General features: G+C 33.9%; 2 protein-coding genes across 7 annotated transcripts in view; one reads left to right on the top strand and one right to left on the bottom strand.

The window, feature by feature from the left end:
• Positions 1 to 304: 304 nt before the first annotated feature.
• LOC105210124 (ribosome-releasing factor 2, mitochondrial) lies at positions 305 to 3331 on the top strand. The gene is made up of 10 exons (XM_011180896.3): positions 305 to 539; positions 597 to 759; positions 815 to 1107; positions 1167 to 1533; positions 1595 to 1817; positions 1887 to 2208; positions 2274 to 2484; positions 2542 to 2755; positions 2824 to 2973; positions 3048 to 3331. Exons 1-10 carry the CDS (start codon positions 422 to 424, stop codon positions 3210 to 3212), a joined length of 2226 nt encoding a protein of 741 aa, XP_011179198.1. The 5' UTR covers positions 305 to 421; the 3' UTR covers positions 3213 to 3331.
• A 2433-nt stretch (positions 3332 to 5764) lies between these two features.
• Positions 5765 to 26140, bottom strand: part of LOC105210126 (PH and SEC7 domain-containing protein) — a 53819-nt gene continuing 33443 nt past the window's right edge. For 4 of the 6 annotated variants that reach the window (XM_054225873.1, XM_054225872.1, XM_054225871.1 and 1 more), the window contains 13 exons: positions 22918 to 22984; positions 20523 to 20576; positions 19624 to 20447; positions 18254 to 19558; positions 14221 to 15398; positions 13963 to 14156; positions 13589 to 13781; positions 13352 to 13530; positions 13164 to 13261; positions 12818 to 13093; positions 12585 to 12722; positions 12234 to 12511; positions 8577 to 8799 (listed from right to left, as the gene is read on the bottom strand). In XM_054225873.1, the coding sequence (XP_054081848.1) occupies positions 8757 to 8799; positions 12234 to 12511; positions 12585 to 12722; positions 12818 to 13093; positions 13164 to 13261; positions 13352 to 13530; positions 13589 to 13781; positions 13963 to 14156; positions 14221 to 15398; positions 18254 to 19558; positions 19624 to 20447; positions 20523 to 20576; positions 22918 to 22984 (4827 nt within the window). In that variant the 3' untranslated portion in view covers positions 8577 to 8756. Of the gene's footprint in view, positions 6519 to 6935; positions 7233 to 8576; positions 8800 to 12233; positions 12512 to 12584; positions 12723 to 12817; positions 13094 to 13163; positions 13262 to 13351; positions 13531 to 13588; positions 13782 to 13962; positions 14157 to 14220; positions 15399 to 18253; positions 19559 to 19623; positions 20448 to 20522; positions 20577 to 22917; positions 22985 to 26140 lie in introns of those variants that run through there. The other 2 variants (XM_029038934.2, XM_054225874.1) reach the window with 2 other exon arrangements.

Raw genomic sequence — 26140 nt, forward strand, 5'->3', positions numbered from 1 at the left:
TGTAGATTTGCACCCATCTACTCTTGTGTGTGTGAGTTTTTAGTTAACAAAACTGCGTCTCATATATTATAAGAGGCATTTCATTAAAATAATTATATTATTAATCATTTTTCTATCTAATAGATTTATAGCACTATCGTTATATGAGTTTAATAAAACAATCATTAATTTAGTAATCGTGAAGTCTTTTTCAGCCTTAACAGTTTTGAAATCACTGGAAATATATAGCCAATTTTGTATAAAGCGAATTTATCTAATGAATGAATTCGTCTTGAATTTGCCTCAAAGGTTTTGTTTTTGTTGTTTGTTTACTTTTGTAAAGCAGCTGATTATCAGCTGTTGCCGCATTTTTTTAAGTGTAACACCTGCAAATTAATTAATAAGAGTTTTATAAATTAAAAACTTATAAAACGTATTATTAATGACAATAACACGCAGCTTAACTTTGCTGCAAAGCATCAACTCACACGCTCGATGGCAGCGTTTCTATAGTAGCGCAAAATTGCGGAACATTGGTATTTTGGCGCATATCGATGCAGGTGAGGAATACTGCCTTTAACAAATCTATGAATAATTAATATTGACACAATACTTAGGGAAGACAACTACAACGGAGCGCATGCTTTTCTATGCCGGCAAGACACGCACATTGGGCGAGGTGCATCGTGGTAATACGGTGACAGATTACCTAACACAGGAGCGTGAGCGTGGCATAACGATATGCAGTTCAGCGGTGGCTTTCAAATGGCGCGAACACAAGTAGGTTCGAAAGATTATATAAAAAGATAACAATTAGTTTTTACCTGTATTATAGAATAAATTTACTGGACACACCAGGTCACATAGACTTCACCATGGAGGTGGAACAATCATTGCATGCTGTGGATGGTGTTGTTGTGGTTTTGGATGGCACAGCGGGAGTAGAAGCGCAAACAATCACTGTGTGGACACAAGCCGAGAAACATCGTTTGCCGAAACTAGTATTTGTGAATAAAATGGATCGACCCGATGCAGATTTCAATGCCTGTGTGAGCGATTTATCGACAAAGTTGGATGCAAAGCCAATTTGTTTGCAGTCGCCATTGAAAGATGAAAAGGGAAATTTAAGTAGGTGGCTCACATTTCATTAGTTACGCAGTTTGTAATTATAATATATTTTGTTTCAGCTATTTTCGATGTAATTACTCAAAAAGCGCTCATTTGGGATAGTGCTAGTTTGGGTCGTGAGTACCAAACACTTCCGCCTCTAGATAAGCATATTGCAGATTTGCAAGACAAACGTTATGCCTTAATTGATGAGCTTTCCGGTATCGATGATGAGCTAGCGCAGGTGGTTATTAGCACTGAGGGCTTTGATCAAGTCAGCAATGAATTGATACAACAAGCTTTACGGCGCGCTGTAGCGCAACGCAAGGTGGTCCCAGTTCTATTAGGTTCAGCGTATAAAAATGTAGGCGTGCAGCGTGTAATGGATGCGGCCATTGATTACTTACCAGCGCCGCATGAACGTAATCAGCTTTACGATTGCTTTGGGTAAAAATTGGTTATATAAAGAATGTTTTAATAATATTCTCAATTTTCGCATATTTTTTAGTGACGACTTTGTGGGCAAAGTTTTTAAAATAATACACGACAAACAGCGTGGTGCGCTAACATTGGTGCGTGTCTTTCGTGGTGAATTGAAGAAGGGTTCGCGTTTGGTGACCACACACAATACCGCAGAAGTAATCAGCAAAGTGTATGAGCCGTTGGCGGATGAGTATCGTGAAATAAGTGGTGTGCCAGCGGGTGATGTTGCCATCTGTGCGGGCTTGAAGGTGAATATTTTCAATATTTTTTTGTCGAAACTAACTGAGAAATATTAACGCAGAACAAGTCCATTTCAGCACACAGTTACCGGTGATTTGCTCACAACTAGTGCTTCATCACTGAAAAGTGCACAAAAACGTTTACAGAAAACGCTAAAACTGCCTGAAAGTGGTACGGGGATTGAAGATAGTGATAACGATGACAACGCCGATGCGGCGCTTGTGAGTGAGATATTTGCCACTGAACCGCAAATTCCTGATGCGGTCTACTTTTGTTCAATCGAGCCACCCAGTTTGGCGACACAGAACGCCATGGAGGCGGCGTTGAAGCAACTGCAGCGCGAAGATCCCAGCTTGCGCGTAAATTATGACTCTGTCACCGGTCAAACTGTGTTGGGTGGTAAGTCTTTAAACGTATTAATTATATGCCGTATGACTTTCACAGTTTTAAAATCTTCTTCTAAGGCATGGGTGAACTGCATATGGACATCGTGAAATCTCGCATACTCACCGAATACAAAATCGACGTGGATTTAGGTCCACTTCAAATAGCCTACAAAGAAACGATAGAAGAGCCATCGTTGGACAGTTTTCATGTTGACAAACAAATAGCTGGCAGCAAGCAGAGCGTAACCATTACTTTAGAGCTATTACGTGAACAAAATGAACCCTTTAGGTGTGTATGTCTCTTTTCACCACCAAAAGGTAGCTGAAGATATTTTGTATATTGTAGTTTGGATAAATCCGGTGAGAATGCGGCAAATTTGAACTCATTGCGTCCGCGCACGCTTCAAGTGATACGCAAGGGTGCGTTATCTGCGCTGGAACGTGGCCCACGTGTTGGTGGTCAGGTCGTAGATACTCAAATACGTTTGCATAGTATAACAATAGGACGTGGTACAGCTGATTCATTTGTTATGGCTACGGCGGCGCAATGCGTACAAAAGGTAAAGCGTGTTGTATATTTGTTCTCACCGAAATATTACAATAATATTTCCATTTGTATTGCTAACAGATATTAACCACAGTGGGCACACGTTTGCTCGAACCAGTTATGGCGCTGGAGATTGTGGCACCGTCCGAGCGTATATCGTCAATCATAGCCGATTTGTCACGACGTCGTGCCACAATAAACGACGTGCGACCGAAAAGTGAGCATAATAAGGTAAGCATACTTAACATTTACTTATGAAAATTACGCTAAGTAGTGGTTAATTTTGAATTCTTCTTTTTTTTAAGATAATATATGTGAATGCCCCATTGGCTGAGTTATCCGGTTATTCCAGCGTTTTGCGCAGCATAAGCTCGGGCACGGCGAGTATGACAATGCAACCGTGTGGTTTTTCAAATATGAATTCAAACGATGAGGTGCGCGCGATACAAAGAGCTCAGGGATTCGAATAAATTGTTTGGGAAGGCAAGGAAAGAGTCTTCTTCTCTCCTTCTTAGACACTTTAGTAACAATTATAAGTTGTAAAATTGTACATAGAAACGTTCACATAAATAAATTTATATTTATTAATTATGGAAGTTTTTATTTCAAAGTTTCTATTGCGCTCATTTATTTTCATTATTGTGTAACATTTTGTTGTTCATTATTCATTCAATTCTGTATTTATTAAATTGGTTGAACATTAAAGCGTTTATGTATATGCATATTTATTTTTTTCGTGTTTTTCGTATAGCTCATAATTTGTATATCATCCTTAATCTTCAGTTTCAGCTCAGAAATTCTAAGCAATTTTTTTATTTCATTTTCATATTTTATGGAAACTAGAATACGTTAAAATATTGTGGCCATAATTTTCAAGTAATGGTAACATAGAAAATTCGTGCCTTACATATAATTTGCCACATATAAAATATAATTTTGAATGTATTTTTAACCTTTTTTATATTGGGAATTAATTGATTTAAAAAAATAATAATGACTTCAGCAAATTTCAAAATTTTAGATTTTGTTCGAGACTTACAGACACCATTCATAGTTATAACCTTTACTTTATTTTAAAACTCAGTTTATTTGCAGCTTGGCTAAAAAATGTAAAACCTTTTAATATCTAAAATATTAAACTCTCCACTTTCAAATATACAACAAATTTTGAAATTTTCTACTCCAGCGAAGTTTGGTATTTTTAGTGCAATTAAATTAAATTCAAAAAGTGTAGAGTTTTGCGGATACTTCCAAATTATATTTATATAGTGTAATTAAAAGTAAAAATCTTTTCGTTTATTTAAAGCTTGTTTGACTTTTCAATATCTGGGGTTTTGCTTTAATAATTTTCTCACGGTATTAGCTAAAATTAAAGATATTAAGACTTAAGAAACAACTTTGAATAGTGATGACAACAACCAAACGATTGGAATACATGTTTTTTGCTTAAAAAAATCATGTTATCTTCCAGATCTTCATCACAATATTGGCATCCTAATCTCTCTAATAACTACGTAGTAATATAATTTTGAAATAGTAGTAGTATTGAAACTTCAAGCAAAAAATTACTCTTAGCTACTGATGGAAAGCGGAACAGATGCAGATACAAACTTATTCGAACACCTCAAAGACAACAGCGATTTAATCGGAATTTTTATTGAAGATTAACGCAATCCAAGCTTAAAAGCACAGTAACACTACAACGAACATAATTCTTAAAATGAAATTAAACAATTGGGAAGTTTTCAAATCCGCCAATTTGTGAGAAATGAAAACGGAGTTACTTATAAAATTACAAAATATTGCACCGTTATAACATAAAAGGCATTTTTCTTCTTTTTAATTGTATTTATGTTTATTTAAATTTTTTGTTTATTTTCGTTTAGCTCTGTAAGCTTAATTTACTTCAATTTTAATATCCTAACTACAGACGTGGACATATATGAATGTATGTATGTTTAAATGTATTTTTATTATATGCTAGTAAAATATGTAAAATATAAGTTTACAAATTAGGAATAATACAATAAATTAAGGTAATTGAGCGATAAACTGAACGAAGTTATAATTGGAGAACAAAGGTAAATATAAACAAAAATATCGAAAAAAGTAACGGCAACATAAACGAAATTTCTAGGCTAAACAAAAACGAGCTTCATATACACAAAAAAAGTTTAAAGCATATTAAATATTACAAATTAATTAAGGAATTCAGTTTGTGGAATTAGCGTTTTCATTTTAATACAATGACGTAATTGCAGTGTATGCGCCGCGAATATCCCTAAATACATACAATGTAGAAATGTACATATTCTTCTTCATTCAATATAAAATTTACAATATATTTTTATTTCTTTATTTTAAGAACTAAAAAATAAAAAACAAAATCAGAAGTTAAAAGCGGCAAAAATATATTACGAATGCATACTTTCTTTGTATGCCAAATGTTTTTTTTTTGCATAATGTATTATTTGATACAAACAAATTGAAAGGAACGTTGCGAACAATATATTTATTTAATTAGCGTCAGCGATAACCTTTCTTGGAGTTTTGCTGGTAAATCAAATTTCAATGAAACTGAACAACATTTGAAATTCAAAGTAGTAGGCGCCTAATAGTAGATTACGCGTATATGAAACATAAAGAATTTAAGTTGTGCTTCACATTTTTTAAATTTTGTAGTAAATATATTTGTATTATGCCTGCTCGTGGCTGAGATTATCGAAAACTTTTGCAATTTATTCATTCTTTCTCTACAATTTCGCCTTGCCGCTAGTGCGTTATACTACATGCTTACTGTTACAAAAACACAAAAATAAATAAATAAATGTAAATATTTTTTTTTTCGAAACTTCTCCAATTAATCGCTTAATTTTTAATGCGTTTTCTATCATTCATAATGATATTCTTTTAAAGATAATTGTTTTTTATATGTTCAACTCTTAGCGATTTGTTTTTTTTTTTCTTTTCTTCTGGTTTTGTTTTGCCTTTTTGAAAGTAGTTATGTATAAGTATGTATATGTATAATGTTTTTATGTATAAATAAATCTAAAATAGCATAAATATGTATATAATATTACATAATATAAATACGACGATCAGCGTAATTTGTTTTGCTTTTGCTTTTGTTTTTGTATATCTCTTTTTTGTATCGATGCTTTGACATCTCTTCTTTTCTTGAATTTTAACCGTATGTGTATGTTTGTGTAGTTGAATTCACAATACCACAATTAATTTTAATTAATAATTATAATTCGTTTTTTTCACTTCTATTTCTTCCTAATTTCTATTAATAATTAGCAGCATACATTTACATACATAGATATTATAAGTAAGTATATATAGTAAATATAAATTAAGAATAATAGTATTCGTTATGTATGCATGCATACCATATGAACGACGACGACGAGGAGGACAACCAAGTGTCAAAATTTGTTCGTTTCACAACTATTGGCAGATACCGTAAGCACGATCATACAGTTATGAGAGTAAACACATCCATGTACACACACAAACTATAGTTCCGTGGCATTTTAATGTTAGTTAGCATTCGTTATGTGTATATATGTATGTATATGCTGGTGTGTATATTGTGTCTTTTGACTAAACGACGAGGCTTTCACCTTTGCTGTCTGTGTGCAAAAATGTTTGAAGACATTTTTCAGGACAGTGTTGTATGTAGATGAATGTTTGAGTACGAGTATGGGTACGGAAACGGGTACAATGTGCTGGTGTGCGTTTGAATGCGAAAGGAGTTGAAATAAAAAAATCAGCTGAAATTATAAGCAAACGTAAAAAGTCAGTTAGAACTTGAATTGAGAAATAATAGAATAAAAAGTGTGAATTCAAAACAAAGTTTAATGCATAATTCTGTTAAAAATATATATTGACAGTTAAAAAAACATATTACACATCTTTTAAGATTATTAAAACTGAGACATATTGAAAAATACCTTTCGGAAATCGTAATAGGAAAATTACAAATATTTATATTAAAACTGCTCAAAGTATTCATTAAACATGATTTATTATTATTATTAAAACTGAGACATATTAAAAAATGCCTTTCGGAAATCGTAATAGGAAAATTATATATATTTATACTAAAACTGCTCAAAGTATTCATTAAACATGATTTATGTATAAAATGTATACCATCTATTTTGTTTTTACTTTTTTATTTTACTTACCAATTTGTGTTTAACTTTCTTCTTCTTCTAAAGAATATACTTTACATACAAACGAAATCGCAATTCAATTTGATCGAATTTTATATGCGAAAATGGTTTTGGCTTTTAAGAGATAATTCTTATTCATGCTTCAGTTTTTGTTTTTTTTCTTTACTTTTCATCCTCATTCAATGTCGTGCTTCGTGTTTTGTGTGTTTCGTTTTTGTTTGTATTTTGTAAGCTCATTCCTGTACAAGACTCTTTATTTGTTCGACTTGCTACATTCTGTGTGTCCTTCATTTCTTCTTCTCTTTCTTTCTGTAATTGTATACATATGGGGGAAAAAACAAAAGAAAAGAAAATCGTTTAGAAATAAAGAAATGTATGATGTTTATATTAAATTTTAATAAAAATGTTAAAATAAATTTACTAATAAAATCGACTTACAACTAAAGAAAAATAATATTTGTGACTAATGAAATACTGTTTACTTTAAAGAGAAAAAGAGATTGGAAGAAAACTAAGAACTACACAAGTAAAATAAACGAAACTAAAGTACAAAACTACATTCTACGTTTAGAGCTTGTATGCTATTTGTATGTATGTAAATGGATAAATTAATATACATACATATGTAGGTTATGTTAGCCTTTTCGGTTTTTTTAAATAATTTATTTAGTTAAAAGCGAAGGATACCTCGAAATAAATTGATGTAACATTTTTTTATAAGTATTCAGAAAGTTTTTGGAATATATCTGTTGAGGTCTTAATCTAATCTAGAGATCATGTCCTGTAGTTTAGTGAAAATAATGTTTAGACTACAAATATAATATTTATACATCTAAAAAAATAAATTATAATAAAAAAATGTTTTTTGTGTAATGGCCTTTAATTTGTTCTTATGTATATAATTTATACAAAATAACAAATATTTACTTAAAATGTTTTTTTTTTTATACTAAATTATGTTATTTGAATTGAAAATAAGACAGTTTCAATATATTATATAATATAAATGGATAAAAACAAATTAATCTAAAACATTTTAAAGACTTAACAAAATACATGTAAGAAATATATTCTTAACTTTATAGTATAAATATTAAAACAATGTAATTGTGATAAATAATTTTAAGGCAAAGTAAAAACTATAAAGTGATAAAAAACAATAATAATAAATAATAAATTGAAAAAACTGTATAACCAATTCTTAAATATGATATATTGTGATGCATATATAATTTTGTTTATGTATTTGTGTATTTATAAAAGAATAAACTCATCAATTTCTTTCTTCAGACACTTAATTGATAAGCCTGTGCAACGTAACACTAATTCTAAGTATCTATCAGCCTAATAAAATTTATTAAAAATTCTTTAAAAGGCATTAAAATATTGAATAGCACGGTGAGTATAAAACAACTCAAAAAACCAAAATAAATAATTAAAAAGCACATTTTGTAAACTTCCGTTAAATTGTTTACCTGCACTGTTAGCATGTACTTCATCAATGTGCGCTTCAAAGTCGCAGTGCGTAAAAGTATTTGCAATAAAATATAAGCAACTTCTTCTCTCTTTTTTGTCAAATTAAAGCATTTAAAACGAATGTGCCTTAACATAATTACTCAATAAAGGTATGTATATATTTTCGATTTGCCTTACACAAACTGTCGAGGACACAAGTGAATCAGGTGGAGGTGTTGATTTTGGTTTGGGGGATTTTGGTGCCGGTATTGTTGGTGGTTGTGGAGGAAGTGTTAGCGTTTTTTGTAGAGAATGTATATGATTTTTAGTTGTTGTAAATGTAGTAAAGATATTTTCTTCATAATTTTTGTTTGGATTTTAGCAAAACAGCAACGACCACCAGCCACAGCCACATAGCCATCTGCAAGTCAACATAAGGGGAGAAAAGGAGAGAGAGAGAGAGAAAGAAAAAAGAAGACAATTCGCAGGTGATAACCAATCGTGAGTTTCGGAAATAAATAGCAATAGCATTCAAATTGAATTTTATTCGTAAAGATGTTAATTTTCCGCAAAATTATGTACACATTTTACACGTACACAAATGTATTTACAAACATACATATGTAAATATAATGTACACTGTATGTACTGCGTCCATATTAAACAATGACACATTTGTTGGCTGGTATTTACATGGTTTGAGTAACGGCAATAAATAACATGTAACGAACAAAACTTGGCAAGGAACATAAGTTAATGAAATTAAGAAAGGCATTAAAAACATTTTGAACGTATAAAAAACTGATAAACTTTGCATTTTCTGGCTATGCGCACTCATAGCGCGGAACAAAGAAAAAGAGAGCACAAATGAAGAGCATTACTTAACTTATGCATTGAAAATGTTTGGATTAAAAACATGAAATTAATAGAAAAAATGCGCAAATATACATATATTATTTTACAAAACCATACTACAACAACACTTTTTACAATGAAATGGCAATTGATTGTCAATTTGACTTGTTACATTTACAAATTAATGGTGTTGGGAAGCTGCATGTTTTGCAAGTATGCGTTGCAAACCACATTCAAAAAATATTTCATCTATCGCAATATTACATATATTATATTATGATTATATGCGCGTAATGTATTTGTTAAACAATTTTTTATCATATTTTTGGTGCCTTATTATGATCTGGAGTACACATTTTATTTCAGAAAGCTTAGAAAGGTCAGGACAATTATCGCTGGTACGTCACGAGCTAATTAACAAAAAATTACCGATAAACTGTCATACTGAACCGCTTTTACTACACTATATACTAAGATTAATCACTTAATTAAATAAAATGCTATTGATTAACTGCAAATAATATTCGAAAATAGGTTTACAAATTATATAAACGGATAGTTTTGCAATATGTAGAGTGTTCCCATACATATGTATGCACACGCACATAGAAGGTAATATGTCAACAAAGTGGTAAAAAATAGATATGTATATATAAAACATTTTTATAAAAAGTTAAAATAAATATTACAACTCAATTATGGGAGTTCATATGAATTTATTGAATTGTTCAGCAAGTGTCAGCTTGCTTTTTATGTGGAAAAGTTTAATTTTACGTTCAATAATTACATTCTTTGAAGAATCTATGTAATCTCTGTTGAATTTCATTTTTTGTCTAAGCAACTTTACTGATACTTTTTCGCGCTAAATTTTGGCGTAACGATTATACTTTTTGAAAACAAGCCGTTACTGTAAACTAAAGGTCCATGAGCTCTAATTGTTTATTTCACTATATTTGTGACGTTTAACGTCAATTAATTGTGTATTTTTCTGTGTATTGCTTTCTAATGCTATATGTATCTGCACACAACACTAATTAAAGTTAAATGTGCGTAAATCTTACAAATTATGGATTTGTTTATATGTTTTATTTTTATGTGAACGATCTTTTATAGTTTATTTTTTTTTTAATATTTTTTATATATTATTTTTACTGTTGAACCTTTGTTTTTATTGTTAAATATGTATGCATGAGAATGTTTGTATAATTGTGATATTGATGAACTGTTAACACTAAAACAAGTAAAATTGAAACATTCTATATACTACTTTTACTGCACTAAATACTACAAATATTTGAATTTCATTTTGTTTTTTTTTTGTCTTGTGCTTCTCTCTGCGTGTTAAATTGAACATTTTGTTTTTCGTTTCTTAAACATTGCTAAATCTAATCAATTTGCAACTATTGCATGTATTTGTTGATATTTTTAATACTTTTTTTTAATTTTTGCTTAAGCTTAATGCACTTATCTTTATCTTTATAGAACATGCTTTCGAGTTTTGTATAATTTCATTATTTTAATACTCATTTCCTCATAAGTTTTAGCAAACATTTTGCCAATCGCGAGTTTTCACAGTTTTTGTGGTTCAAATGGAAGTTTCGAAAATGAAGCAGCGTAGTGCAATTTATGGAATTACCGAAATTAAAGTATTTTCATATCAACAATAAAATTGAGCACACGACTCATATGTATGTTCATATAGATGGAGACTTTATAAATTTCAACAAAATTAGACTTAATTACTATTTTTTTATAATTAGTATTAATAAACTTATTGGCATTTTTGAATATTTTTAAGAAAATATCATTTACGCAAATATATTACAATACTCATTGGGAGTCAAGCACGCGAAGACTTGAGCAGTAGATCATAAAAACTATTATTTACGAAATATATACAAGCAGTGTAAGCGGAAAAGCTTTAAAAATTTTAAATCATATATATAAACGTATTATTAAAACATAATTAAAACTTACAACACATTTAACGATTAGCTATAAAATAAATAGCAGCGGTTTTTACAAAAGCAAGAGCAGCTGAAAAGTGTGATTCAACCAATAGAGGTAAGGAAACAAGGTATAGTCAGAAAATCGATACTCTACAAAAAATATTATAAATAAAAATATTATATCATATAACAGAGCACAATTTGTGGGCTGTAAGGGCTCTCCAAACTAAATTTTGTTGTTTTAGCCTTTAATTCAACATTTTCATATATTTTGCTATTTAAATCTAAGGGAGTTGGAAAACGTAGTTCCTTTTGTTTTCCGATATGGATTATATAAAGATATGAGTTCAGTCGGATTAGACTAACTAAGAAAATACTTTATGGTAAAATAATTCTACGATATGAAAAAATACGGTTGGAGTCGGTTACACTTATTTAGACTTTAGTTCAGAGACAATACATTGAAAATAACCTAAAACAGTTAAAAGTTACCAATTAAAGCTACTCCATAATAATTTCTCAGTTTTTTCGTGCTAGAGTAAACTTGACTCGAATTTACAAAATAACAACAAATACATTTGAATTAGTAATTTTCTTGATTTGAGCTCAAATTCAGTACAAAAAATGGCGAAAAATCTCAAATAACTTCTCTCTATTACTTCAATCAGCTTTTTTAAATTGTCTCCATATGTTTTTTGAAATAAATAGAAGATCGTATTAGTTACATGAACACCTTACGGAGAAATGACTAGCTACGTAGAAAACAATAAAAGCAAAAATATTATGTAATTCAAATAATAATTAAAAAATAAAATAAAATAAATGAAAATAACAAATATTTAAGCCTCATTGCGACAGAAAAGTAATTTAAAGTAAATAAATACATAACTGAAATTTACTAAATAATTCAAATAATACCGTTTTCCAACAGAATTGACAGAAAAGGAAGTCAATTAATGAATAAATAGAGATAGATAGATACAATTAAACCACACAAGCTGAGAAAACTCCCATTACCCGTCAGCCAATATCTTGTTGTTGATAATTATACCTGTTAGTAGTTTGCTGTTGTTGCGGCTGTGCCTGTTGTTGTGCTGTTGGTGACTGTGCAGTTGGTTGTTGTAATTGTAATTGTTGCGGATACGCTGGTGGCGGCTGTTGTTGCCGCCCACCAATCACAGCTCCTCCGACACCGCCAACTCCACTCGTTGCGAATGTATCTAATTCTTCGTTGTTCGTTAATTGTTGTTGTTGTACTGCATCCAATTGCTGTTGATCGGAAAGTAGTTTAGCAGCTAAAATTGACACATAAGCTCGATAGCGGCGTATCTGTTAAACAAACGGATGGTTTTAAGAAAGTTTGTAGAAATCAAAATTAAAGATTTCTTTCACTTCGTGTTACCTCATATTGCAAATAACTCTCTTTTTCTTTGTAATTTTGTAGTGGCAGTCCTTTGTTCGGTACAGGTCCCTTCTTATGTTCAGCGAGGGCAGCCTCTAATTGCGCTAATTGCTGCTCATGCGATTCTAATTGCTCTTTCTACAGGAGAGAGGGAAGTGGAGACAAATAAAAATATAGTATGTTCATAATTTAATATTTCAACTATAATAAATATTTTTAGAATATGCACACACCATCAAATATTTGGTATGCGTGCTAGGCAGCAGTGGACGTTGAAAACGTTTCTGGCTGCCCACACCACCCTCCAGCGGTGGCGCTGAGTATGCGGCACAAACAAAATTTATCGTCTCCACCCACGATTGCAACTCTTTGGAATCACTGGTCTGGAATAAATACTCAGCCTGATCGGCGGTTTGCAAACGGAAAACATGCTGTTTCTTCGTATAATCGGTGGCCTTCGTGGCCAGCGCATGATGGATGCGTATCGCATTGTGTAGATTATCGGACATCTGCAAAACGAAATAAATAGAAAATATTTCAGTTAAATCGTAAAATTAAAATAATTTAACAACTTCTCACCTGACTCTTGCGGAAGCCGTGCTCGTCTTTGTGTAGAAAGAGCACTAGATCACGCAGCGTGCAGTAAAACATTTTCCAGGAACGTTTACCGAATGGTGCTAAAGCAAACATAAATGATGTAAATATGTATAATGATATATTCAAACATATATTTTAATATGTTTAAGCTCTAAAGTCTTCGCACTCACTTTTCTTGTAGTTGGCATCGTAACAGCACTTGCGCATTACATAGCCCTTCTTGTATTCTATCGCCGTCGACGATTCCGGTATATCTAAGAAAGGATTTTGACCGATGAGGCTGTTGCTTGTGCTATTGCCGACATTATTGTCTCCGCGTTGCTTTTGCAATTCTGTGGCATCGTCATCGCTAATTAAAAAATATATATTAATATGAATAGAATGAATAACAAGTCTAGTGTCCTTACAGCGCCCATTCAAGCGGTTGTGTTTTAATGGCCTGATATAAACACTTCAATACATCTTTGGGGAAATTTTCACCGTCGTTGAGCTCGGCTAGATTTTCAATGAACTCCGCGCACGTCATCTTCCGTCCGATATTCTGGCCATGCAAATCGGTGTTTAGCAGCATAATGGCGCAAGTTAACGTGTGCACAGCGTCTATTTGCAAATGAAAAACCGGAAGTTGGTGAAAATAATATTTCAGTAATTTGTGAAATTACTTAAAAAACCTACTTTTAATCCGAACTTCAGAAAACTCGATTTCTGTACCTCTCTTTGGAGGTCAAACTCACATAACTAATTAATTACAAAAAAACGACAAAACATAAATAACACCCACCTTGTGAATTGAAGGTGCCTGGATTACAGTCTAAAAAGCGTTTAGAAAAATGCACCAGCACACGTTCACGCTCCTGCGTCTCACCCGACAGTGAGAATTGTTGCAGAAATTCACGCAGCGATTGATCAAGCGTTTTCTTTTCGAATGTAAAATACTTTAGGTATTCATCGGCGACAGCACGGCTGAAGTCGTTGCTAGAATTACAACAAAAAATATTAAATTTATACGACATAGATTTATAAATAATTTGTTGCTCACTTTTTACTGAGATGACGCGACACGTCGCTCTTCTTGAAACCATCCAGAGAGTACAGTCTTTTGGCCAGCCGTATTGCTGACGGCATATCCACGGCCTTTGGTGAGTAATGGTAGGAATGTAGCGACTCCACATCGCTGCCATCATCGGAAACGGGTGGCGATGAGTCACGCCCCGTACCGCTGCCATCACCGCACCCCGCCGACAATGCGCTATTTAATGGCTCCTCCGTTAACGTAGCCAGCTCATCCTCAGAATTTTTCAGTTCCGAATAGGCCGCACGTGCCGAGGCACTATTACTATTATCGATGCCACGCACCTGTATCACTAGTTTATGCTGTTCGGAGTTTCCTTGTTGACCACCACCAACTTTCTGTTGTTGTTGTTGCTGCTGTTGCAGTTGCAGTTGCTGTTGGTGTAGCGCTTGTGCTTGCAGTTGCAATTGCTGATTTTGCTGCTGCTTTTGTCGCGTTGCCGCCGTATCTGATACGAGTATCGTTGAATCGGAATCGCTGGGATCGCTAAGTACCATGCCGCCTGCAAGATCGCGAGAGCTCAATAAATTATCATCGTCCTGATAGTCGGGACTTGAAATATTCGAGATGGCTTCGGAGACGCTATGATCGTAACCGGCACCACCTGCTAAACTATTATTACCACCACCATTACCACCACTACCATTACCGTTACCACTACCAGTAGGACAATGTAACAAACCCGTTTGTAAAGCTGTTGTGGCCGTTGTTGCACTGGTGCCGCCGCTGGTGCCCCCATTACCGGCATTTGCTGTCAGCTGTAGTTGTTGTTGCTGCTGCTGCTGTTGATGATGCCCGCCATTGTTGTTGCTATTCAATGCATAAGCGCCACCAATACCCAACGCACCCTTCGAACCGGATGATGACATCACCGAACTGGATACAGATGTTGGTGAGGCGGGACTACCAGCTGAATGCTGGGGCGATGAACTTATTGAACTCGAATGCGAGTGTGAGTGGGAGTGCGAATGTGAGTGGGAATGCGAATTCGGTGATGAATTGTTGTGGCCGCCACCGCCGCCATAGTGTGTACTCGAATACTGTTGTTGCTGTTGCTGCAGTTGTTGCTGCTGCTGTAATTGTTGTATTTGGTGTGGCGCCAGCGGTGCGTTATAAGTCCAAACAATGCGATCGCGATTGGAACCCTTTTCATTGAAACGCCGAGTATACGAGAGAGAGAGAGAGAGAGAGAGGGAGAAAATTTAAAATATTTATTAGTAAATGATTTTATAAGTGTCTAATAATAATATTCAACTTGGGCTCTGCTACCTATTCTAATATAAGCACTAACTAAATTGGTAACTATAATTAGCCGGCAATAATTGATGGTTTTACTGTTATCTCTTCTTCTTTTGTACAATATTTACAAACAAAAATTTATTTCAAAATATAGTTGTTTGAAGTTTTTACTGAAATATTGATTGTTTTGCTTTTCTATAGGAATGTACATTTGTATTTATATTTATCTTTTTTCATATTTATCTATAAATCGATATTATTAATTAATATTTTATAAATTTGATGTAAAAAACGATATTATTATTTTCCCATACGCAAAAGAAGCTAACAAAATAAAAAATAAAAATAATAAAGATAAAAAATATATTTTTATAAATAATATGGTATTCCATATGATCACAAAATTTAAAATTATTTAATAAGTAAGAAATTAATGCACTTAAAAATAAATAAATTGAAAAATACTAATTTTAATTTTTTTTTAATTATATCTCTATATTATACAATAAGGTTTTCAAATAATATATATTATATCTTTAAAAGAAAAAGATATAATTAAGCTCTTCAATTGCATACAATAATTCTATCGGTATTTAAAATTACATACGAACAAAAAAAAAAACAAAAAGCTTTTTTCTAACTACAAATTGTTTTATCAATAAATTTAAAAAAAATTCAATAATTCAATTCAATTTTTTTTGTAATTGGCAAAAACCAACACTAAACATACATAATCTTATATAAAAAACATAGACAACACAGTTAATGCATGCAGCATGATTTTTTTAAGCAAATTTTAAGCAACTGCTACTACATGGATAGTTATTAATTGAACTTTAGCTACTTTGCGCTACAACTAAATTTGCATGTATGTATGTAACACGCTCCACCTTTTTATTAGCATATTTAGATGTTGAATTGTTTGTGGGTATTGTTGTTATTGCTGTTTTTATTATTGTCATAGTGCATGCAGTTGTCGTTGTAGTTGTAGTATTAATAGTTGTTGGTGTTGTTGTTGCATAAGCAGCACACGCTGTCATATTAGTAGTGATCATATGCGAGTTATTAGTGGCAATATCATTTGTTGTTGGAGTATTATTATTGAAATTATTGGAATTATTATTATTTTTAGTGTGACAACAACCACTTTCTTCGCCTGCTGGCGTTGCTGCCGCGGCTGACGCATCCAAAACAATTCGTGGCACGCTCATACGCACTTTACGCCGTCGCCTATTGAATATATCGCGTTGGCTGAGTAGCGTCGACTCTGGTGAGGATGGCAGGAGTGTTGGCGAGGATGAGGGCGATGAAGAAGCAGTCGTCGCTGCGGTTGCCGCCGCTTCTGCCGCTGTAGCAGCATTTAGTAGAGCTGTTTTTAATGCCGCCGACGACGATGATGTTGATGATGATGACGGCGATGATGTGGATGCTGCAGAGGCGCAAGCAGAGCCAGATGATGATGACCGAGATGTGGCGAGTGGTGAAAATGTTGGAGCGCGTTTTGTTGCTGTTTTCTTTGTAGCTTTGTTTAGTTGTTTAGTTAAGGTGGAAGTACTAGTAGATGGCTAGAAGATACACATACATATACACAGAAAGACAATAACAAAAGAAAACATAATACCGAAACCACGACGTATGAAATAACGTATAAAACACACAAGGTAAGAGGGAATAAAGAATTATATGTGTATTGTAATGTGTGCATGTATGTTGTTTAAGATTGTTTTTGTTTACATTTGAAATTTTTTTTTTATTACAAAATTAAGGCAATTATGTTTTGAAGATAGTGGAAAAGAGGAAAAGAAATAAAAAAGACATAACAATGTTAGAGAGTGGCATAGACAAAGTGTAGAAATATTAGTTAGTAATAATAAAAGTATTAGAACAAGAGTTTTAACAGCAGTTTAACAGTTCAACAGCAAGAAATTTAAGTTGTAAAATTTTACTATAATTATAGTTGTTATGAAAACTAAAAAATTTAATGCAATGATTACTTATAAACAATAAAAACGTAATTTCCCAATAAATAAAGTTCTACAAAAGAAAAACTTTTAGTGGGTTCATTTTGCACAATTTGTTACGAGTTGCTCGAATGTGACAAACTACCAATACAATAATAAAAAAGTTAATAATTTTGCAGGCAATAATTTTAACAAACCGATCATGTACGCACAACAGTGAGATTAATTAAATAATTTCGCTAAATGAGGTTTTTTATCAACAAGCATTCAGATAAGAGAAATTTGCTAAGTACTATTCAAAAGAATCAATTGTAAAACTTTCAATATTAATAAATAAAATAAGACTTAATGTAAAAATACGCTTAGAAACTAGATCTTATTTAAATAATTTAAATATTAAATATATTTTAATTTCAAATTTCGAAAGTACGTACGTTACAAAAATTTACCATAAACTTTAAATATCGCATATTCATATATATACATATGTATTCGTATAAGCAAGTTTCAAGTTTTTCATAATGTGTATATATAAATTAAGTAGATCAATATTCACTTATTTTGGCAATTTTCACTCAAATTAATAATTTCGAAAAATTTGTCTGATTTTTACCAAATATTATTACATATTTTATAAACATTATGTATGTAAGTGTACAATTACAATAGAATAATATAGTAATATCATTTATTCTCACTTTCCTATAATTTTAAATGCCCAAATTTCTCCACGTCATAAATATTTTCCATTTATTTTTAGCACATTTTCTATTATTATTAATACCACGCCCACAACTTACCTGCGAATCTTCCGAGTCATGCCTCGTGTCGAGCAATGTATTCAGCGAACTATTCACATCCTCATCAATATCGATCGGAATCACGGCAGCCATGCCTTCACGCTGCACCTGCTGTAAGTGATCTTCGGATTTACTGGTACGGAAACCAGCCGAATCACATGTACGTACGACGCCGTTGTGTCGCCGCACCACACCATCGTGCACAACAACACCGCCACCACCACCTACCGCACCCAGACTCGTTGGTTCTGGGCTGGTGGGCACTGAATTCGCCGTGTCCTTATCAATTAGTGGCGTAGACAGCGAAATCGGTGAGGTGGGCACGGAGAATGACGTTTCATCGGGTGAGGTGTTTATGCCAGCTAAGCCGTCGCTTTTCACCGTCGCCGATGAAGAACTCGAGCCACCAGAACCACGTTGCTGCTGTCTTTTTTGTTGATGATGATGATGATAGCCACCGGCGTAATGTTGATTCGCACAATCGACTGAATCGCCGACGCCACCTCTAGCGCGCACCACACTTTGTGCGTGTTTGTAGTGTGCAGCGGCGGCCTTTTGCTTAAGTGCGCGCAAACGTTGCTTCGCCGATGCCGACGTCAGTGAGTTCGATGAGTAGTCTTCGTCTTCGGCACCGCAACCGTCTTCATCTTCGGCATCGAAATCTTCACCCTCGACATCGTCGTCCTCGTCATCGCCATAGTTCGTTACTAGACACTGACGATCGCTGGCATCATCATCGCCACACACATCGCCCACGCCAACGCCCCCGCTATTATATGTTTCGATGTTGGTAATGTCGTAGTGCGTCTGATCCTCCTCGTTTTCCTCCATGTCGGCGACCTCATCATGCTCGTAACTGCTGCGCTGTTGATAATGACTGTACTGATGTCGCCGTGTAGAATGGTGTTGATGTTGCTGATATCGTTGTCTGCGATTATTGTCACCGCCGGCTTCTTCGTCGTCACGCTCTAACTCTTCGCACAATAACAGCGTGTCGTCTTTGCGTGGATCACTGTTAACCACGCCCACACCACCTGCGCCACCGCCACCACCACTGTTGCTATTATTGTAACTGTTATTAATACTATCCAACTGTTGTTGCAGTAAATGGTGGTGAGGTTGTTGATGTCTTCGCTTGCCACGATCTTTGTGGTGGTGAGCCGACTCGGAACTGGCCGTATGAGTGGGTGAGTCCACCGATGATGACGATGTGGGTGATGATTCGCCGGAGGCACGAGGCGCCAAAGCGCCGTTAGCGCGCGCAGCCACGACCGCACGTTGTGGTGAGTCACGCAAACTATCAATCTGTATGGAAACACATTTGAATAGAAATTATAAAACCACTAAATAGACTAGCTTTAATTACACACCTTTTTTGCGTGTCCTGGCAGTAGGTTACTACTTTGCGATGTCCTCGATAGATTTAGTATCAGTTCACCAGTCATCATGTATGCCTCAAAGCGTGGCGCCTTCGCTGGCTGCGGCGGCGCCGAATTCGGCTCAGCGTCACGTTCCTTTTGCTGCAATGCCGCCTGTTGCTGTTGCTGCTGCGTGAAACGTGTGCTACCGCCGCTATAACTATTAGAGTGCTGCAAATGCGCACCACCAACACTCACACAACCACCAGTGACCGGAGCTGTCGGTGCAATTGTTGGCGCGTTACCGTTGGTGGCAGCCGTGCCAGCCTTGGTTGGAATTTGTGATGGTCGCGGTCGCTTATGCTGTGGCGAATGTTGTACGGGTGGCTTTTGTGGCGCCTTCAGTGCCGTTGGAATACGTGATGGTCGTGATGTGGGTGATGTACAGGTGGCGCCACCTGCACCACCACCACTCGTCACTGAAGTGTTTAGATCTCCAAATTGTAGCTGTGCTGATGAAGCGGAAGAGCTGCGACTGTGATTGCCTTGTTGTTGTTGTTGGCTGGTCAGCGCAGGCGTTGGCAGCGAACCCTGACGGTGTGGCAAGTGTGTGGGCGATTTGGCGTAGCGTATCGCAGGCGAAGACGATGAATTGGAGTTGCTGTTGTGCGGCGGTTCGTAAGAGTCCTGCAGCGACAACGACCGATGATGAGTTGTGGGCGATCGACAGCTTGATGCTTTGTAATCGTAAATATGCGGAGATGGTTCGATGTCTTCGTAATGGGGATTCTTCGTATTGGCTAGTTGCTCTTTGAGTCGCGCCTTCAGTTTGGGATCTGCGATACGAGAAGTGATGAGTTTTAAAGAAAGTTTTGAATACAGACGAGTGAAGTTGACAAATAAAAACTTACCGCGACGCAACTCTAACGTGACCGAGTCATCGGATAGTCGTAAGCACTTCAGAACTGTTGGAAAGTATAAAATTATATATTTTAATATTCCTCAAAGAATTATAATCAAAAAATTTATATTTCTAAACAAATTTAAAAATTATTATATTTAAAAAATTTATTATTATATAAATTATTTTATCTATACTACTATTATAAAGAGGAAAGATTTGTATGTATGTTTGTAATAAACTCAAAAACTACTTTGCCGATTCACCATTTGAAAGCTCCATTCACCCTGAGTAACATAGGCTATATTTTATTATTTTTTTGCAAGAATCTCCACATTCTGGAAATAGTTCTCAGGTGAGGGTATCAAAAAAACTCCGTGATGGAGAATCTTATTCTGAAACTGAAAATCGTCTTCCAAGTCATTCTCTTCGCATCGCAATCGCTTGCCAGAGAGTCGAGTAAAGAGCGCTCGCAGCTGCTTGCTGAACAAAATTTAAAAACATCCCAAGTACGCGCTTAAGAGTCGAGTACGGAGCGTGTACAGCTGCTTGAAGAACAAAATATTAGAAATATACAAGCTCCCACTAGGGCGTCGAACTCTGAGCGTTCCCAACGCCTTCATAATGAGAGAGAAAGACATAAGACACCAAAGACTAAAGGTCGTCATCAAGTTTTAGCTCATTGTAAATAAAATATAATTTCATATTCGAATTTTCCTCATTTTACTTTTTTAAAATGAACCCACGCAAGAAACAGGAAAGTACATACATATGTATATCAATATGTAGAAACTTATAACTTTTGAAATGTTTGTTTAAACCTTTGCGAAATCGGAGCGGTCTGCTAGTTATTATATAAATTAATAAAATATATTATATATAAATATAAAAATATATTTCTATTTTAAAAAATAAAATAAATTAAGGAAAAATAACAAAAAAAAAAATATAACAATTCGAAAAATTTTTTAATATAATAATAAATATACAGTAGCGGACAGGGAAATCCGGACAGCCATTTTATTTGTATTTAACGGGCGATTGTGACCGAACAGTGTATTTTACTGCCGAAAGGCTTATTCTTTCACAGAAATACGTGTTCGGTATACGTTTTAAAGCAACTTTTAGTTTATTTTTTAAGAGTTTAATAATTTATTTTGTGCTTGTGCTTCGCTAAAAATTAAATATGCCGACTTTCAAAAAAAATGTCCGAAATGCAAATAAGTAATATGTATTTTGATTTTGGAAAAATAAAAACTGACAAATCGTAAAATAGGTGATACAGTTTACAGATTCAAGATGTCGGTACAGAAATTTGCGCAAGAACCGATCGTTGAAGGCTTCAAGATGTTGATTTGAACGCTCTTCGGCCCGCCAAAAAACGACTTTGGACCTCAAAAATGCATCAAAACCGTATACGATGGGCAAAAGGTCATTAAAATTGGATTCATTTTCATTGGCGAAATGTTATCTTCTCGGATGAATCAAAATTTAACCCTTCTTGTAGCGACGGCATGTCGTACGTAAGGCAGAGAACTTGTGACTGGTTCAAGGACGAATGTCTTCAATGAATCGGTAAGCAGGGAGGCAGCCGAATGGTCTGGGGATGCTTTTTTTACCATAGCCTTCCACAACTAGTCCTAATAGATGGAACCGTCATCGGGTTTAAGTACCAAGAGATACTTGATACGAATTTAATACCCTCAATAGAGAACCATTTTTCATAAGCGGGTGTCCTTATTTTTCAGGATGACTCTGCGCCATGCCAGCGTGCCAAAATTGTAAGTATGAATTTTTTTGTACATCTAGAGGTTATTGCTATAATTTAAATTAAAAATTTTATAATTGCCCTTTCATTTTTCTTTCATGTGAAGAATTATTTATCAAAAATCGGGGTTTCGACTTTATAGTGTTCAGGTAATAGTCCGGATTCCAATTAAATTGAGAACTTTTGGTTTATAATGAAGACTCAGATATCACAGAGGAGACCAAAAACTTTAGCAAAATTGCATAGAATGCTCTAAGATGTGTGGTATAACGGTATCGCAGCAGGAACATTACAAAATCTGATAAATTCAATGGAAGAGCGGATAAAATCCGTTATAAAAAACAAAGGAGGTTCGACAAAATACTAATTATAATGTTTTTGTATCAATTATTCTGCATATATTATTGTTTTAAAGTAAAAAGTTTAAACATTGGACTAAAAAAATATGAAATAACTATAATTTTTTAGTTGTCCGGATTTCACTGTCCGCTTCTGTATATAAATACGATATAAAAATTACAGAATGTAAAAATACTTTGATATAAAGAATACAATAAAAAAATTGGTAAAAGAAAAGTAAACTGTTTAAAAGCCACACTAACTAAAATGATAATCATAAAATAATCATTTGACTCACCTTCTTTCGTTGTATATCGGTGAACGTCAGTGCCATTTACTTTTAAAATAATATCACCAGCTTCGACCTAAAAATAAAAAATATGAATTTAAAAATTTAGATATTCATAATTTTTGTAATACTAAACATATTTGAAAAGTTTTGTTCCAAAAATATAATATAAATAGAAACTTTAAACTAAGAATTAAACAAATTAGAAAATATCCTATTTAATTTGGTAATAACAGAAACCAAAAGCAGCAATTCGCATTTTCTCGCCAAATAATCCAAAAAGGCAATAACATTTTTAGCACATTGCTAAAATTTTTTACAGCGCCACATGAGTACTTTTCCAGGCGCCCATTTATGCGACACTCCCTCCGCCAATCGACACGTTGCCCAGGGACTTGCACATAAACAAATGATTGAACAATAATAAAAAATCCATGCATAATTTAGTGCTGTCTAATAACTAGGCGGGACGAAATGCGTGGGCAGGAGCTACCCTAATCAGGCGAAATGACACGTCAACAGCCACGCCGACGATGTGACAATCCTTGAAAACTACTTTGACACAATTTAATGGAAAACACAATTGAACAAAAGTTTGCGCTAAAGAATGATGCACACAAAAGATAATTTACAAGTAGTTGCAAAAATAAAAAAAATAATAATAAAAAATATATTTATTGCGTGTCATAAAAATACGCCCGAAAAAGAAGGATGAGTTGTTGCTAACGCTTTGAGTGAGCACTGCTGAAATTGAAAATACTTGTAAGCATCAGTTTCTATTGATTTTCATCTTCTTTTTTTTTGTGCAGACGTTTATTGTTTTTACTTTTTAACTAAAAGTAGAATATAACAATAGTACTTGAGGGCATGGACACAGATAAAAGACACTTGAGAGCATGTATGTACGCGTTTCTGTTTGTGTGTGAATGCCGAAAAATAAGATTGAAGTGCATCTTTGCAGTTGCTGCAGTTTCTCAACTATTGGTGGCGGCGTGTAGTAAACTACGCGCTATGCTGAACAACAATAACAACATCGACAAAAGAAGCTATGCTCCAGTTATCAGAAAGTAAACGTAGAATTGTGCGAATATGAAAGGTAAACAAGTAAAAAAACATGAAATTAAAAAGAGTAAAATCTTGACGAAAAAGTTTTGTTATTATTAAAAAAGTTGTATTTTATATTATTTATTTTCAAAAAATTAAAATATCTTTACGTGTGTTACATTACCCGAATTAATGCTGTACTTAGTCTTATATTTCTGTGTATATGTATAATTTCAATTTTTATTAATTAAGATCTTATTTTAAAAAAGAATTTCCGCTCGACGTGAGAGGTTATTTTATATGTATGTATACTAAGAATTCACCAAATTACTTCCGAAAAATAAATATATATATATATGTATATATACAAATGCATAAAAAAACTTTAGATAAGAATGTATATATTTTCCTGGTAGGATGCACTTCCGATATAGTGTTCTGCCAACATTTATTGAAAAAATTCGCAATTACAAAATTGGCATATAAACAAACAATGTACCTTACATTAGGTTGAAACTATTGATCATTTTGGCGACATGATCTAAAAATCATACACATTACATTATACATGTATAAAAAATGTAAAATATATTTTTTTTCTTTTATGCACACATAACTATGTGTATACATATATAACTAAATAAAGAAAATTTAGTTATAAGAATATTGTTTGTAATTAAATCATTTCAACACAAAAACCTTTTTACTACTTTAAAAAACCAAAATAATTTTAGCTTTCTTTTTCCTTTGGAAAATTAATTTAATTCACAATGTAGAGTTTATAGCAACCGTGCACTAGACTGTACTCATTAAAGTTTTCGTATTTATTAATAAATTTCCATGAAATGTAATTATTATTTTTTAAACTTTAGTTCAAGTTTAAATTTTCAAAGTACATATGTAGTTTTATCGAAATATACGTTAATGTAAACACCTATTTTTCACGCACACACACACTCACATATTATCTGACCACCTTAATGTACCACTTTATATATTTTGTTTATACACCTTATTGTTTCACTGGTCCCAGCACTCACTCAGTTCGCATTAATTATTCGACAAGCAAGAGGCACACTTTTTCACACTTCGGTGAACCAAACTAGAAAAAAGCAAGAGTAAAAGTTTCATTTTCGGCGACAAATGCACACACATGAAACTATCACACAATGCATGCATTTCTCTTGCTCACCTTTTGGCCGCCAACTTTTTCTATTATAGCTATTATCGCCACGAAATTGTCTTTTCCCTACTTTATTGCATAAGTTTTCTTCGTTGCAATTAAATATTTTTTTAATTATTTTACAACTTTTTAATGGTGCACTGAAAATTGCATACTAAAAACTTTTACAACGAAAGGCGAACGCGGCGGAACTGCGACTATTATTTGACCCACGTCGTAATGGGCATGAAACGAGTCAGACAGCGACCAGCAAACGCAATGAACGAACAAATGTATAGGATAATAGTTGGCAGCTTGGATGCAACGACCCAGCGAACGACTAGTCAAACGGTCGACCGGCCGAAGCAACGAACAGCCGAAGGTAAATAACAATAACAACAGTGTTAGCTGAAGAAAACGAGATTGCAAAAATGCAAACAAAAACAAATAAAAATAGATAAAAAAGGAGATCGAAAGTGTAACAAAACGCCTCACACGCCAAAACGCCTCTCAACTAGGTGGCTTCATTCCCCAGCTGTTTAACACTTTTAACCGCACCGCACCTCCACTACACTCACTAATTAGGAGAATGTGGAGAATGTTAGCGAACAAGAGAAATATGCACTGCTCATATTGAAATAATTTAGAACTAATAAATATTTGAAAATGGTGAAAGAGTAAAATAGTTAAAATAAAATAAAGTCACACGAAAAGTTCAAAGTATTTACAAAAACAATTCACAAATATCTAAATGCCAAACTGTAACTTTTCCTTAACGCCTGTGTGCCACAGCTCATTGAGTACACAAATTGGCTGTGAAATGTGTTGGAGAAACTTGCACCAAATTATGCGAAAATGTGTGTGGCCGAGGCGGGCAAGATAGACACGATTAGTTTTAACACAGCAGCACAAGTTTGAGATACTAGATAGTGTATGTATGTATGTATGTAAATGCAAAAATCGGCAAGTGTAGCGATAACTCTATTAGCAGCAGTTCGCAATTTTTGTTTGTGCGCCAAATTAACG

The sequence above is a fragment of the Zeugodacus cucurbitae genome, chromosome 2, assembly GCF_028554725.1.
Source record: "Zeugodacus cucurbitae isolate PBARC_wt_2022May chromosome 2, idZeuCucr1.2, whole genome shotgun sequence".
NCBI classification, from domain to species: Eukaryota; Metazoa; Arthropoda; class Insecta; order Diptera; family Tephritidae; genus Zeugodacus; species Zeugodacus cucurbitae.